At 37.2% G+C, this 12853-nt stretch overlaps 1 protein-coding gene across 1 annotated transcript in view; it reads left to right on the top strand.

Annotated features, from left to right (window-relative positions):
- The first annotated feature begins 489 nt into the window (after positions 1-489).
- sestd1 (SEC14 and spectrin domains 1) overlaps positions 490-12853 on the top strand; it is a 28007-nt gene continuing 15643 nt past the window's right edge. Inside the window, exons 1-6 of the mRNA XM_061235384.1 lie at positions 490-765; positions 2858-2951; positions 3628-3713; positions 9394-9502; positions 10316-10406; positions 11664-11777. Of these exons, the coding sequence (XP_061091368.1) occupies positions 3659-3713; positions 9394-9502; positions 10316-10406; positions 11664-11777 (369 nt within the window). The 5' untranslated portion in view covers positions 490-765; positions 2858-2951; positions 3628-3658. The remainder of the gene's footprint in view (positions 766-2857; positions 2952-3627; positions 3714-9393; positions 9503-10315; positions 10407-11663; positions 11778-12853) is intronic.

The following is a 12853-nucleotide window of genomic DNA, read 5'->3' as shown; positions in this document are numbered from 1 at the left end:
CAAATAAAGTTTATCATTGTATTTTCAGCATCACCAAGGACATGAAAAAATATGTCTTTGCGAGAGCTAAATAGACGATGTGCACTTCTATTAATTGGTGCAGGTAAATTCCCTCATGATTAAATCGGAGGCGCTCAAAGATTGTCCTAGGTCTTGATGTTTGAGAAAACACGTTCCTTTCTAAATGCTCTTCTTAGAAAAGCTTTTCTGCTGCCTGAGTGTGATTTCAGTTTGACCAACATTAAAAAAAAAAAAAAACATTTATATTTAGCTACATTGATTAAAACAGCCTATTCAACAATGGTAAACTGTCTGGATATGTTGTGGCTACTCGCAGTTGTATCATGAATTAGAAATATTCCCTGAACCTTCCACGCGGAAATTGCGCTGCTGTTCCCTAGTTATGAAAACCCGAGATAGTCTCCGCCAACCACAGTAAAGTTAGCAACCGAGTATTTTGCTTGTATTGTTCTTTTGGGAGTGGCTTAAATCTGATGGGTCCAACCCCTTGCAATATACCATATCAGATTGCAATCCATCAGGTTCGATTACTAACAGTAAAGATTTTATCAACAAATTCCGTTTCGGGAAAAAAAACCCAATTATTCCTTCACTCCTGAAACCAGCTATATGATGCTAAATGTATTATCCACAACAAGACATTAGGTAGCTCCACGGTAAAACTGGATCTCTGTTAGCTACGCTGCTAACTTACTAGCTAACACATTGTAACAGCGAACTTGGCAGGTCAGACTTTCGTCCGAGGTATGTATGAAATGTACTTCACCTCGTTTCTTCGTGGCATGCCGTTTGTATACCAAGCAAAATTGAGTAGGCTGAAAATACAATGTAGGTCATTGTGTCTGCATTATTATGCTGCAACCGCTACTCGAATCTAATGTCTGCTAACTTACAGAGGGAGAAAAACCTCGTAACTTACCGGTGCCAGTGATGTAAAATCCTACTTCTAACTACACCCTTGTAAAGTTCAGATACAAGTAATTATATACTTTTTTTAATGTGTGTGATGAATATGATTTCTCATAACATCTAGTAAAAATGAGGATAATGAGTAGGCCTAGGAGGATGGTCCTACGTGCGCTGTGATTCAGGCTTTTGTTTCATGGCAGCTGCTCCCGTTTGTGTTTCCGAATCCTGTTTGACACAACCCCTTTTCTTGAAATCGCGCTCGCTATTATTGTTAAATTAACGCATTCTCTTGGCGCGATTATTATCTTTTCCAATCGATTGTTTTCGTTCTGATTTCATACCAGCGGATTGCTAACTAGACGGCCGATTCGTGTATCTAGCTGACTAGCATAGCCAAAGTCTAGACTCACTGGCTAATTTATAGTAAGGCGTTTATTGCATTTACTCAGCGTAAAATGAAGTAGGCTTGGAGTCCGAAGTTTGTTAGACTGTAGTTATAGCTAGACTATGTCTACTTTCATAGTCACTTTCATTTCACTTTCAAAAAGCCTGCAATGCTTTGCAGTGCTGCTGTAACAATAAAGTACATGTCTGCTACTAGCCTATAGTTTGTGCTCAGTTGGAGGTTGTTCCAAAAGACTCCACAACATTAAATTCAAAGCAATGAACGGGCTACGTTAAGGTGATAAAAGTACTGAGAATGCACTGTACCGAAATTATCTAAAACTAAAAACACATCTGACAATTTGATATATGATTGTTATATTGCATGTTAGAGTGTACGTTCAAATATGTAAAATATTATAATAGCAGTTATAATAGCATTTCATACCAGTCTAGGCCAATATCTAGGCCAGGGGTATCATGCATGCTTAGCAATGTCACAAGATTAGCAATATATTTTTTTAAAATCAGCATTGCAATTCTACAAGCATCCGTTGGGAACGCATCAGGATTTAACTTACACTGTGATTTAGTTAATTTAAGACAATGTAAGTCAACAATGCTGCTAATCTGCTAATGGGTTCATATTTTGCTCACTTATTTTTGGCCAGTGACCATTAGGAATAAGTCCAAAAAGGGGGTTCTGTGCGTGTCTGCTGAACACATACTTTAGGAAAGATATGGTGCAATGTGCTAGAAAGGCTGTGTGGCTACAAATGGAAGATCCGATGTTTACATCGATATGTCCACCAAACTCCCCCTTAGGGTGGCCGGGCAAAATTAACTCAGTTATTTTTTAATTTAGGGTCATTCTGTGAAAAATCAAACAGAGGTGTGGGAGTTAACCACTCCACTTGCGCTCAAACCTTTGTGTAAATGTTCTTTAATATATTCAATAAAGCATATAAAACCATTAGCCTCATTTGTATTTGTCACTCTACAGATATTGGCTCTTAAAGAAGGGAGGGTTTGTACCCAAAATGTCATTCACTAGTGGAATTTGAGTTTGTGTAAATTTTGGAGCATCATATCTTTGTCATTACAGTAGTGTTCCTGTAAATTGAGGTTCTGTTTCAACCGAACAAAAACATGCAAATGCATTACAGTATGAACTCAATTCTTGTACATATGTAGCCTAGGCTATTATTTTGAATAACATAAGGTTTCATATTACTTGGAAACCTTCCACCTTACTATGTATAGTAAGGTGGAAGTATAGTACTAACTTTTTGGTCATTTTCTGGCCGGACACAATTTTGTATAATGTTTTAATAAAATATATAATACCAAGGATTGGTCTGGGCAGAAAATTATGTTAACAAGATCTTAGTCCTCTGTATAAATCACCAAGTTGCACATTTCAACATGATTGCCATTATGGACAATTACTTTCTCTTACCTCTTCTTTTCAACCCATGTCTGTGTGAATTGCAAATAATTATATTTCACAGGGGTATGGATTAAAAGTTCTGTTCATTTACAGTGAATGTGATAATTCTCTGTCAAGCAAGCACTCTCCAGAAGATGGATCAGGAAAGAAACCCTTGAGAAAAGGCGTTTCACAAGTCAGACCAGTTGTGAGTTAGGTTTTTCCAATTATTTACTTCAGAGGGCATAAAGGGAATTACCTCTTTTTGAACCTCATTACACTAGTGAAGCTTTAGCAGGCTGTCTAACTGGTAAATGTGGAGTAGTATTCTGTGTAACTATAAACAGAATGTTCTGAATTCTCCATGTAAATCTTATTATGACAAGCATTGTTTGTGTGGCAAGTGCTGAACAAATAAGTGTCTGTTTATTATTGCTACAACTTTGCCAACATAACATTTAAGACATTTTATCTGTAAGATGATTTTTGCTGGCTAACTTCCTACATTCAGACCTAGGTCAAGTATGTATTTGAATTACTTCAACTGTACTGCAGTTTCAAGACATTCATATACATTTCTTAGAATTTTCAGCAGCACAGTTGGCCAGAATACACAGTACAAACATTGAAAAGATCATTTTATTCTGAGTATTGTAAACGGATATTGCCAGTTTTCTCCAGTAATGTCGTTGGTATCTAAAGGGTTACAAAGTACTTCTTACAATTATTTGAGTACTGTTACTGGGAATTTTAAACCAAATAGGGGACTAGAAGTTTAGTAACTCAAAATATTAAAAATATGTGGGTCATGGACACTTTTGGCATTGCTGGTTCTGAAGGAAATTTGGACATGTTTAAAACATCTGTTTTTTGTCTTTTTTCAGGATTCATATTTTAAGATTGAAAATTGAAGACATGGAGGCTACAGTTGTGCTTCCAGTTCTGAAGAAAAGGCTGGCTTTCCTGTCAGGTAAGTCAGTGTACTCAGAAATAAATGGTATTGTCTTGAATTTTTCATTTGAATTGAATAAAGCCATAAATATGGCGTATGATCAAGGTTTTTTAGGTTGAGATACAAATCCCTTCTTTTTTTCATTAAATTCTAAAGTATATTAGGCGATACAGGTACATCAAAAAAAAATTGAAATATCGTGGAAAAGTTTTTGTTACATGATTTAAGTCAAAAAGTGAAACTTTCATATATTCTATATTCATTACACATAAAGTGAAATATTTAAATATTTAAATATTTTAATCTTGATGATTAGAGCTTACAGCTCACAAAAATCCAGTATCTATAAATATCAAAATATTTTATGAGACCAATCAAAAAAAAGGATTTACAACACAGAAATGTCAACCTTCTGAAAAGTATGTTCATTTACGCACTCAATACTTGCTCGGGGGTCCTTTTGCATGAATTACTGCATCACTGCGGTGTGGCATACTGGCAATCAGGCTGTGGCACTGCTGAGGTGCTATGGAAGCCCAGGTTGTTGTGATAGCGGCCTTCAGCTCTTCTGTATTGTTGGGTCTGGTGTCTCTCATCTTCTTCTTGACAAGAGAATCTATGGAGTTGGCCAATCAAGCACAGTAATACCATGGTCAGCAAACCAGTTACTAGTAGTTCTGGCACTCTTGACTCTGGACTTGATAAAACACAGTGGACCAACACCAGCAGATGACATAGCACCCACAATCATCACTGACTTTGGAAACTGGACTTCAAGCAGCTTGGATTCTGTGCCTCTCCACTCTTCCTCCAGACTCTGGGACCTTGATTTCCAAATTAACTGCAAAATTTACTTTCATCTGAAAAGAAGACTTTGGACCACTGAGCAACGGATAGCCCATTTCCTGGACACGTAAAAAAAAGGCTTGAAATATTGTGTAATGAATCTAGAACATATGAAAGTTTCACTTTTTGAATGAAATTGCGTAAATTATTTTTTACTTTTCCACAATATTTGAATTTTTTGAGATGCACCTGTATACTCTCACCGTTAGTCCATTAGAAGTTTCCCTGGTATGGGGATCATTTTTGTTCACCAAGGCTGTATTTGACTCTTTCTACATGTCTTGCTTTAGTTTTAAGACTTGCATGTTTACTTCAAAGGAATGCTGCTGCTAAGGAAATGTGTCTTTCTTAGATTTTGCGCATTTGCTGCATATTTAATAAGAAATTACACTGAATAATGCACTAAATGCACTGATGCCTACTAGATACTGTCTGCTTAGTTATGGAACAATCAATAAGGATCTTATCCATCTTTGAATTGCAGTTGAAGGTGTATGATAAACAATTTGTCCACAAATCACATGGTCTGTTCTTCATAACCAACTAAATCCCTATGTAACATTGATGTGTACAGCGGTTCATCAATCTTCAGTTAAGAAGCAGATGATGTCACCCTCATGTTTTTGAATGAGCCCGTTTGATGGGACTCCTGCTGGTTATATGATTATATGCTGTGCACTGTCATGTAACAAACTAACCATCTGTCCTGTTGTTGGTCAGTTTTATTTCAGTATCAAGCATGGCTTCATAATAACAAATTATACATTATTGTAATAGGGTTGTCAGATCAGATCTGTGTTTCTGGAGTATTTCTTGAAAATAAGCCAAAGCTTCTTGGATATTAGAACTGAACCTTTTCTTTAAATATGTTTTCTGCAACAACATGGTTAAATTACCCATTGTTAATAGGCTTCCGCGTAATCATTGCCCTGTGGTCTTTATACATGCAAATGTGTTTAGTGAAGACCACACCAAGGTATGTAGTAGTTTATGGGGCGCATAATGTGTTCTGGATGAAATGGCAAACCTCTTAATTTCAGTTGTATGTGCAAACGTGTGCAGTGTCTGTTCTGCTGCTCTCTCCAAGCCAAGAGCTTGGATGAATATTCATTTCTCTGAGTGCGTCCTGGGAGTGGTGAATGATGGTGTCCCGAGCTGTGAATAGAACAGTGCTTCTCATTATCTTACTGGGCCAGCTGTGAAGGTTAGATCACTGCTTTAGCAAGATGGGAGATGCTGGTAGATAGCATGCCCCCACAGTCAAGGATGCATGTGAGAGAATGCAGGATGAGGAAAGAAAATGTTTTTGTTTCATCAGTGTTCCTTACAAGATTTGTGGCTGTGTTTATTGTTGGCTTTAATTGTTGGATGTACTGCATGTCATTTTAACATTACAAAAATCAACATATGAAAATAGATAATAGTATTGGTGAAAAAGTGTGTAGCTAATTTATGTGTAGAATTTCAAGACACCTGCTTTATTTTGGACAAATCTGGTGGTATTTTTTAGAAAATATTTGCCTATAAATATGGCTTGTTGTGACAGAGCAGAGCTTTTGCAGATTTTGGTTTTGTTCTGTTTTAAAAGTGTGCATTTTACCAGCAGTCATGCTTCAATGAGTATGCTGTATTGTTTCCTCATACAGTAGGGCCTTTATAGAGGTGAAAATGTACCCAAGGGTCTCCCTGCAATATGTAGTGTTGGGTCACCCTTGAAAATGACACTCCTGCCATCAGCATGCTTTTGGTTTAGTCTCCATACATTTCTGTGAATCATAGCATTTTTCACAAGAAATGCTCTATAGCTGCGTATACAAGGTATTGGAACAGCAAGGCCAATTCCTTTGTTTTTGCAATATACTGAATACATTTGGAGTTGAGAAAAAGATGAACACAAGACAAATCTCAACTTTTATTTCCTGGTATTTACACCTAGATGTGTTAAATTACTTAGAACATAGCACCTTTGGTATCAGACCACCCAATTTTTATGTGAGAAAAAGTGTTGGAACAGAGAGAATTTAAGTAAATGAAAGTAAGTAACATGTAGCCTAATATTTGGTAGCATAACCTTTGCTTGCAATAACTGCATAAAACTGCATCAATGGCTAAGGACGCTGACTTATCCAATGATCATTTTTGCTAGCTAGCTAGCCAAGTTAAGATAAAGGCACAACTGTAACGTTGTTATGAAAACAACATTATCGAAAACATCGCCTTATGAAAGCAATCTAGCTAGCTAGCTAATGCTAAATGAATATAACCAGAATTAGTCTAATAGTCCTTAAAGGGTACTCTAATTAAAGTGAACCTAATGTTAGTCAAATATTTGCATTGTCTTGCCTGGAGGCCAGAGGCCTAATCTATGGGTTATGAGTTATAGTGGAGGGATAAGGAAAGTGGTTATCCTCATGTGACGCACTACGAGGACAACATTCTCAACCGGTTGAAAATACGGTGATACATTTAAAATGCTTACTTCTCCAAAACTAAAGAACTGAACGAAAATGTGACCAACCACCATGTTATTCCTGTAAGAAGCAGGCCAAGGAAGTCTTCCATAGCTGATGACAAGAAGAATTCTCACCAGAATAAAGAAAAATCCTAACCAAACAGAAACACTCTTCAGGAGTTAGTTGTGGATTTGTCAGTGACCACTCTCCATAGAAGACTTCATGAACAGAAATACAGAGGCTACTCTACAGGTCTTTCATCTGTGAAACACAGTGGTGGGGGTGTTATGGCCTGGGCATGTATGGCTATATAACTGCTGATGGTAGTAGCAAAATGATGTGTAAAGACTCATCCTACCTGTTCAAGTTCAAGCGAATGCCTTACAACTCATTGACTGGTGGTTCATTCTACAGCAAGACAATGATTCCAAACGTAATGCTATAGCAATAAAGGAGTTTTTCTAAGCTAAAAATGGTAAAATTCTTGACTGGCCATGTTAATCACCCGATCTGAACCCAAATGAGCATGCCTTTCATATGCTGAAGAGAACTTAAGGGGACTAGCCGCCAAAACAATCACGAGCTAAAGATTGCTGCAATACAGGCCTGGCAGAGCATCACCAGAGAAGACTCCCAGCAGCTGGACTTCAAGCAGTCATGCAAAGGATATGCAACAAAATACTAAAGATGATTACTTTCATTTACATAACATTGCTATGTCCCAACATTATGGTGCCCTGAAGGACAATGTATGAATTTTTCTTTTAAGCTGACAATGTGCACTTTAACCACTTGTGATTTTTCTTATTAAAAATCTTAAATTGTGGAGTACAGAGGCAAATTAAATTATTTGTCCCAAACATTATGGAGGGCACTGTATTCTTGGAGTCATTGTCCGGCTGGACAGTCTGCCTACAACCAAGACTCAGGTTCCTTGCAGAGGCAAACAGATTCATACATAGATTTGAACAATTGTTTGAATTCAGTATTTTTAAACTGCTAGCTGATGACTACAATAGTCATGAATAATATAGGCATGAATATTACTTGTGTAGCATATTTCATTTCATTTGTCTTTTCTGGAGTGACATGCATCAGAGGATGTATTCATTAACTCCGTGCAGACAACAAAGGAAACTTGACAGGAGGATGTGTGTACAGCCTGCCACCTTTCTGTGTGCACAGCCGTGGGCTATATCAGCACAAATTCCCACTGCTTTCAGGAGTTAAAGAAATCTTATGCCGAGGGGAGTGGCAACTAATGCATGCTTTTGGAAATGCCCTGTTTTACCACATTCATTCCAGGTATACATATGCATGAACACATTTAACTATGTAGCAAAATAAAAGTTGCAGAGTGACGCAATGCCCATAAAATGCATCCTACTTGCGATTTTGACCCATTGCCACTGTTTTGTAGATATTATGATTTTAGCGACTGCTCCCACAAGCATAAGCAGTGCAATCTTTTAGTAAATCTGGCCCATAGTTTCATAGCTGTAGACTAAAGTTACTGTATGTTTTGGCATTCTTGTCTTAATCAGTGTCTCACACACATTTGATAAAGTAAAACTAACTGCCCACATGTCATGAATCAGTCTGCTTATGTCAATTTCAGAAAATGAGTTGGAAACATGACTAGAATTCTGTCACTTGAAGGAAAGAACCTGTGAGCAGTCAGCTCACTGATAACTGAGTTTTTATGACATGACTGCTGTTTGTCTGTCATATTATTGTAGACAAGTATTCCAAAAAGCATCCACAGACTTCTGTATTTCAATCCTTTTTATTAGTTTGAAGAAAATTATTATAATTGGCAAAACATTTATGTTAATAAAATGTTACATGCAGAATTCCATGTGTGAGATGTATAGCATGTTTCTTTGTGCTGCTTCCAATCTGAATACTGTATCTAAACCATGGTTTAGTTTCTCAGGGAATCTGCACTGGTATGGAAATGTTTGATAATTACTTTGAAATGTATGACTATTTTCAGCCATGCATGAGTGTGTGTGAAATGCAGAACAGCTGCTGTTTTGATTATGTAGCAAACGCGCAATGTCAGAGCAACGCACGCACAGAGATTCATTCAAATTAGCAACCGATCAAACGTTTGTTGCTTATTACAGGCTGCTTTGAGATGCTAATACGTCTCCGTATGGCTCTTGAGAATTGGATATGGAAAGACCCAATGATACTATGTAGGAAACCTCGGAATCTTGGAGCCAGAGGGAAAGCTTATAACTGCTTAGTTTACAAAATAGATAATTTGTTCATAACTTCAACAATTGGGCCAAACCTTGGTTTATGACTTGCATTTTCATATTAAGGCTTATTTGGGTTTGACTGGGTTTCATAATAACACTTATGTTCTGTGTCCTTGTGCTGCTGGTGATCAGGGGGGAAGGACAGACGCAGTGGCTTAATCCTGAGCATCCCGCTGTGCACGGAACAGACCAGCATGGAGGAGCTCAGCTCCACACTGGACTATCTGCTCGGCATCCCCAGGTGAAGCATGAGAAAATCCGCTCACATAATAACCTGCTCTGCATACGTACGCAAACCATATACACAATGTATTACTAACCTACTATGAACACGCACACAAACCCCAAACACACACCGACAATTCATCAGCTGTGGAAATTTTTTTACTAACACCACTATGTTCTGGGCATTTACTGATTTGTATTAAATGAATTGGTTTGTGACATCTTTATACTCTGGTACCCTTTTGTGGATTGGCAAGCTTTTATTAGGCGTTTCAGCAGTATTGATTTCCTGTGAAAGTACTTTTGGCTCAGCTTTTCTGAAAATCACTTTGATTACCGTGGTGTATTGCACTCAGTGGAATCTCTACATTCCGTTTGTACTTGAACAAGGTTTACTTCCAGGGTTGGTGGTTAGTTTAATTTTCGGTTCAGTAAATTCACAAATTACTGAACTGAAAATTCAGTAAATTCAGTAAATTACGATTAATGGCTAATCCAGGCTCTGGAGCCTGACCCTCTGGGTATGTCCCTCTCTATGTATCCATTGGAACGGGCTCAATTCCATACTGACTCTGACATTCAGTAAATTAGCCTAATTTCAATTTTTTTAAATGAGCTCTCTATGACTTCGCACTCCCAGGAATTACACCATTCCAAAGTGTTAACAAGAAAGCAATGATTTCATCTGGTGCAGATATTTCAGATGGACAGCAGTTGTCCCTGTGTGCAAATCAAGCGTTACTTTCATCATAACATTTTTCTTTTCCTGTGATAGGTTCAGTTTAACATGCTTGAAAATGTCTTGGTTTTTTTTTTCTCTCCTCTGAAGTGAGAAGTGCAAAGCACGAGGCTTCACAGTCATTGTAGATGGCAGGAAGTCTCAATGGAATGTAGTGAAGACAGTGGTACTCATGTTGCAGGTAAAAATTTACATCAGTATGTGCATAGTTTCGTAGAACTTACAACTAATCTTATAACAATAACTGATATCTAATACCGAACCTCTTGAATTATTGCGGATACACTAAGCTACGTCAAGCCTGCTGGTTTTCTGTAATATGCTTTATTGTAGCTGAGGTGCATTCCATCATATTTCTTGGGTACACCAGTGATTTTTGTTAGAATGTTAGAATGTGCTTTTCATAAGGTACGGAATTGAGTCCAAGATGCAATGAAAGCAGCTTATTGAAGGTGACACAGCCCCACGGGGACAACATCATTTCTTCATGCTCTGTTATTTACAGAGCAGTCTTGTTGTTTAAAAGTTTTCATGTGTCTGCCATTGTCCCATGAGAAGTGCCATAAGAGGCAGCTCTGACCTCCAGGCCTGGGCAAGGATCAGGGCAGTACTCCCTCTCTCTTTAGCCACTCCAGTTTGACCTGCTTTTGGCAGGAGGGAGGGGTCGATTGTATTATCCAAATACCCTTTTCTCAGCATTCCACAGGCATTGAAAAAGGTGATAGTGATTTTTTAAAACTAAATTATGCATTATGAATTGTATTGCATCAGTAATGCTTTAATGTTTACCAGTGGCTGGATATGATTTGTCCCTTGGGCAATTTTGGCTTTTTACTTATTATTAAAACAAAAATAAATAATGAATGAGGAATTCACTCTTGGCAGTGAAATTGGTTTTCTGTTATTTTTAAAAAATCAAAAAATAGTAAAAATCTAAATAGTATTTCAAAATCTAAATGTGTATACACTCGGGGCATCCTTAATGATTTCTTCAGAATAAAATTAGTTTAAATAAAGACATTTGTTCTTTAACTGCTAATTTTGTGCATAATTGTTTTTGTACCTACAGCCACACATATATAAAAGTGTAATGTACCAATGGTTTTATAATTAACCATTTCCAATTTCAAAAATCAACACAGATTCATGCGGTGAAACAAAATGATTAAAGACGAACATGTACAGTAGCTTTATGTATCATGGTACATAGTATATTTCCATGCTGCCAACAGTTATTCTCTCTAAGACCATAATTTTATCTGTTACACATTATGTAATATGCATAGGTGATCTGAGCTCTATTCAGTAATGAGGTTGAATAGAGGATATATTGGAAAGGGATTTATTAAGAAAGGGTTGAAAATGGGAGGAATCTCAGAATGCAAAATATCCTGTCCCTGTTTATGTAGATATTTGTCAAATGTGCTTATATTTCTAGAATGTAATACCAGCTGAGGTGTCCTTGGTATGTGTGGTCAAGCCTGATGAATTCTGGGACAAGAAGGTGACCCACTTCTGTTTCTGGAAGGAGAAAGACAGGCTTGGATTTGAGGTGAGGCCGACACTTTCACACGCTATTATACGGTGTGTCTGTGTAATAATTAAAATGTTCTAAAGTTGGTGAAAAGCAGAGGTAACAAACAAGGCTGGGAAAAATAAACTTGTATGAATAAATCATGATGGCGCACAGCTTACAAAATAGAACATTTTAGGAAACTGAAGTCCCTTGCATCTTTATAAAACATTAATATGTAATAGTCTTTTATATTTAGCCAACAAAGTCCCATGTGGCTTTATTCATACACTGAGCAGCCTGTTAGAGCAAAAACTGGACTCATAAACTTGCAGGCCAACTGTTTAAAAGTTTTTTCTTTAAAAATTTTTAAAGTAATTGTACATTTTATTGGGTGAACGGTAATTTCAGGACACAACTTAACAACAGCTTTTCCACTTCATGAAAGTGCATTCTTTTTACTGATATTTCAAATTCTTGCACAGAAACAAACCCACGATTTTGGCACAGCACAAACTGCAGACTTGCGTTCTTCTTGCCTACCAAGTTCTCCATTTGTAATAATATGATACTGATGACATGACGTAATTTACCCACAAAAAGAACTAGAACGTAAAACACAAACATTAGTTGCGATGGAAAGTTTATTCCTATTATGTGCTCGTATCATAGGCTATTGCTCAGTTGTTGACAAATATTTTTAATTGATGCTTATGTTATTGTTCCGTTCTACCTGGCCATTTGGGTGAACGTGACTGTGATGTGCATGGTGGTGTTCATTTAGGTGAGAGTAACAGGTGGCTTGGTAAAGCGGAACAGAAAACACAGTGTACCCCGTGTTGTATAAAGTGTATGGACGGGGTGCATGGAACATGTCTGAGTGTATGTGGACATACCCATGGGGTTCCATTGTGCTTTGATTACTCTTGATTTAGTATGATCTTGTTTGTTTCTTTTATGATTGTAAATAAACGGACTAAGAACATGTGTCGGCTGTAATCGAAGTGGAATAAATCCAAAATATCAGATAGAAAATGGCTAGTAGTTGTAAATGTCGATGTGTAAAGAATTACTCTTTTTTTGCCCTCAGCTGTTTGAATCGATTATCTGTAATC

Source organism: Conger conger, chromosome 3 (genome assembly GCF_963514075.1).
Source record: "Conger conger chromosome 3, fConCon1.1, whole genome shotgun sequence".
Classification (NCBI taxonomy): domain Eukaryota; kingdom Metazoa; phylum Chordata; class Actinopteri; order Anguilliformes; family Congridae; genus Conger; species Conger conger.
The sequence above is the reverse complement of the archived record's forward strand: the minus strand, read 5'-3'. Positions and strand labels throughout refer to the sequence as shown.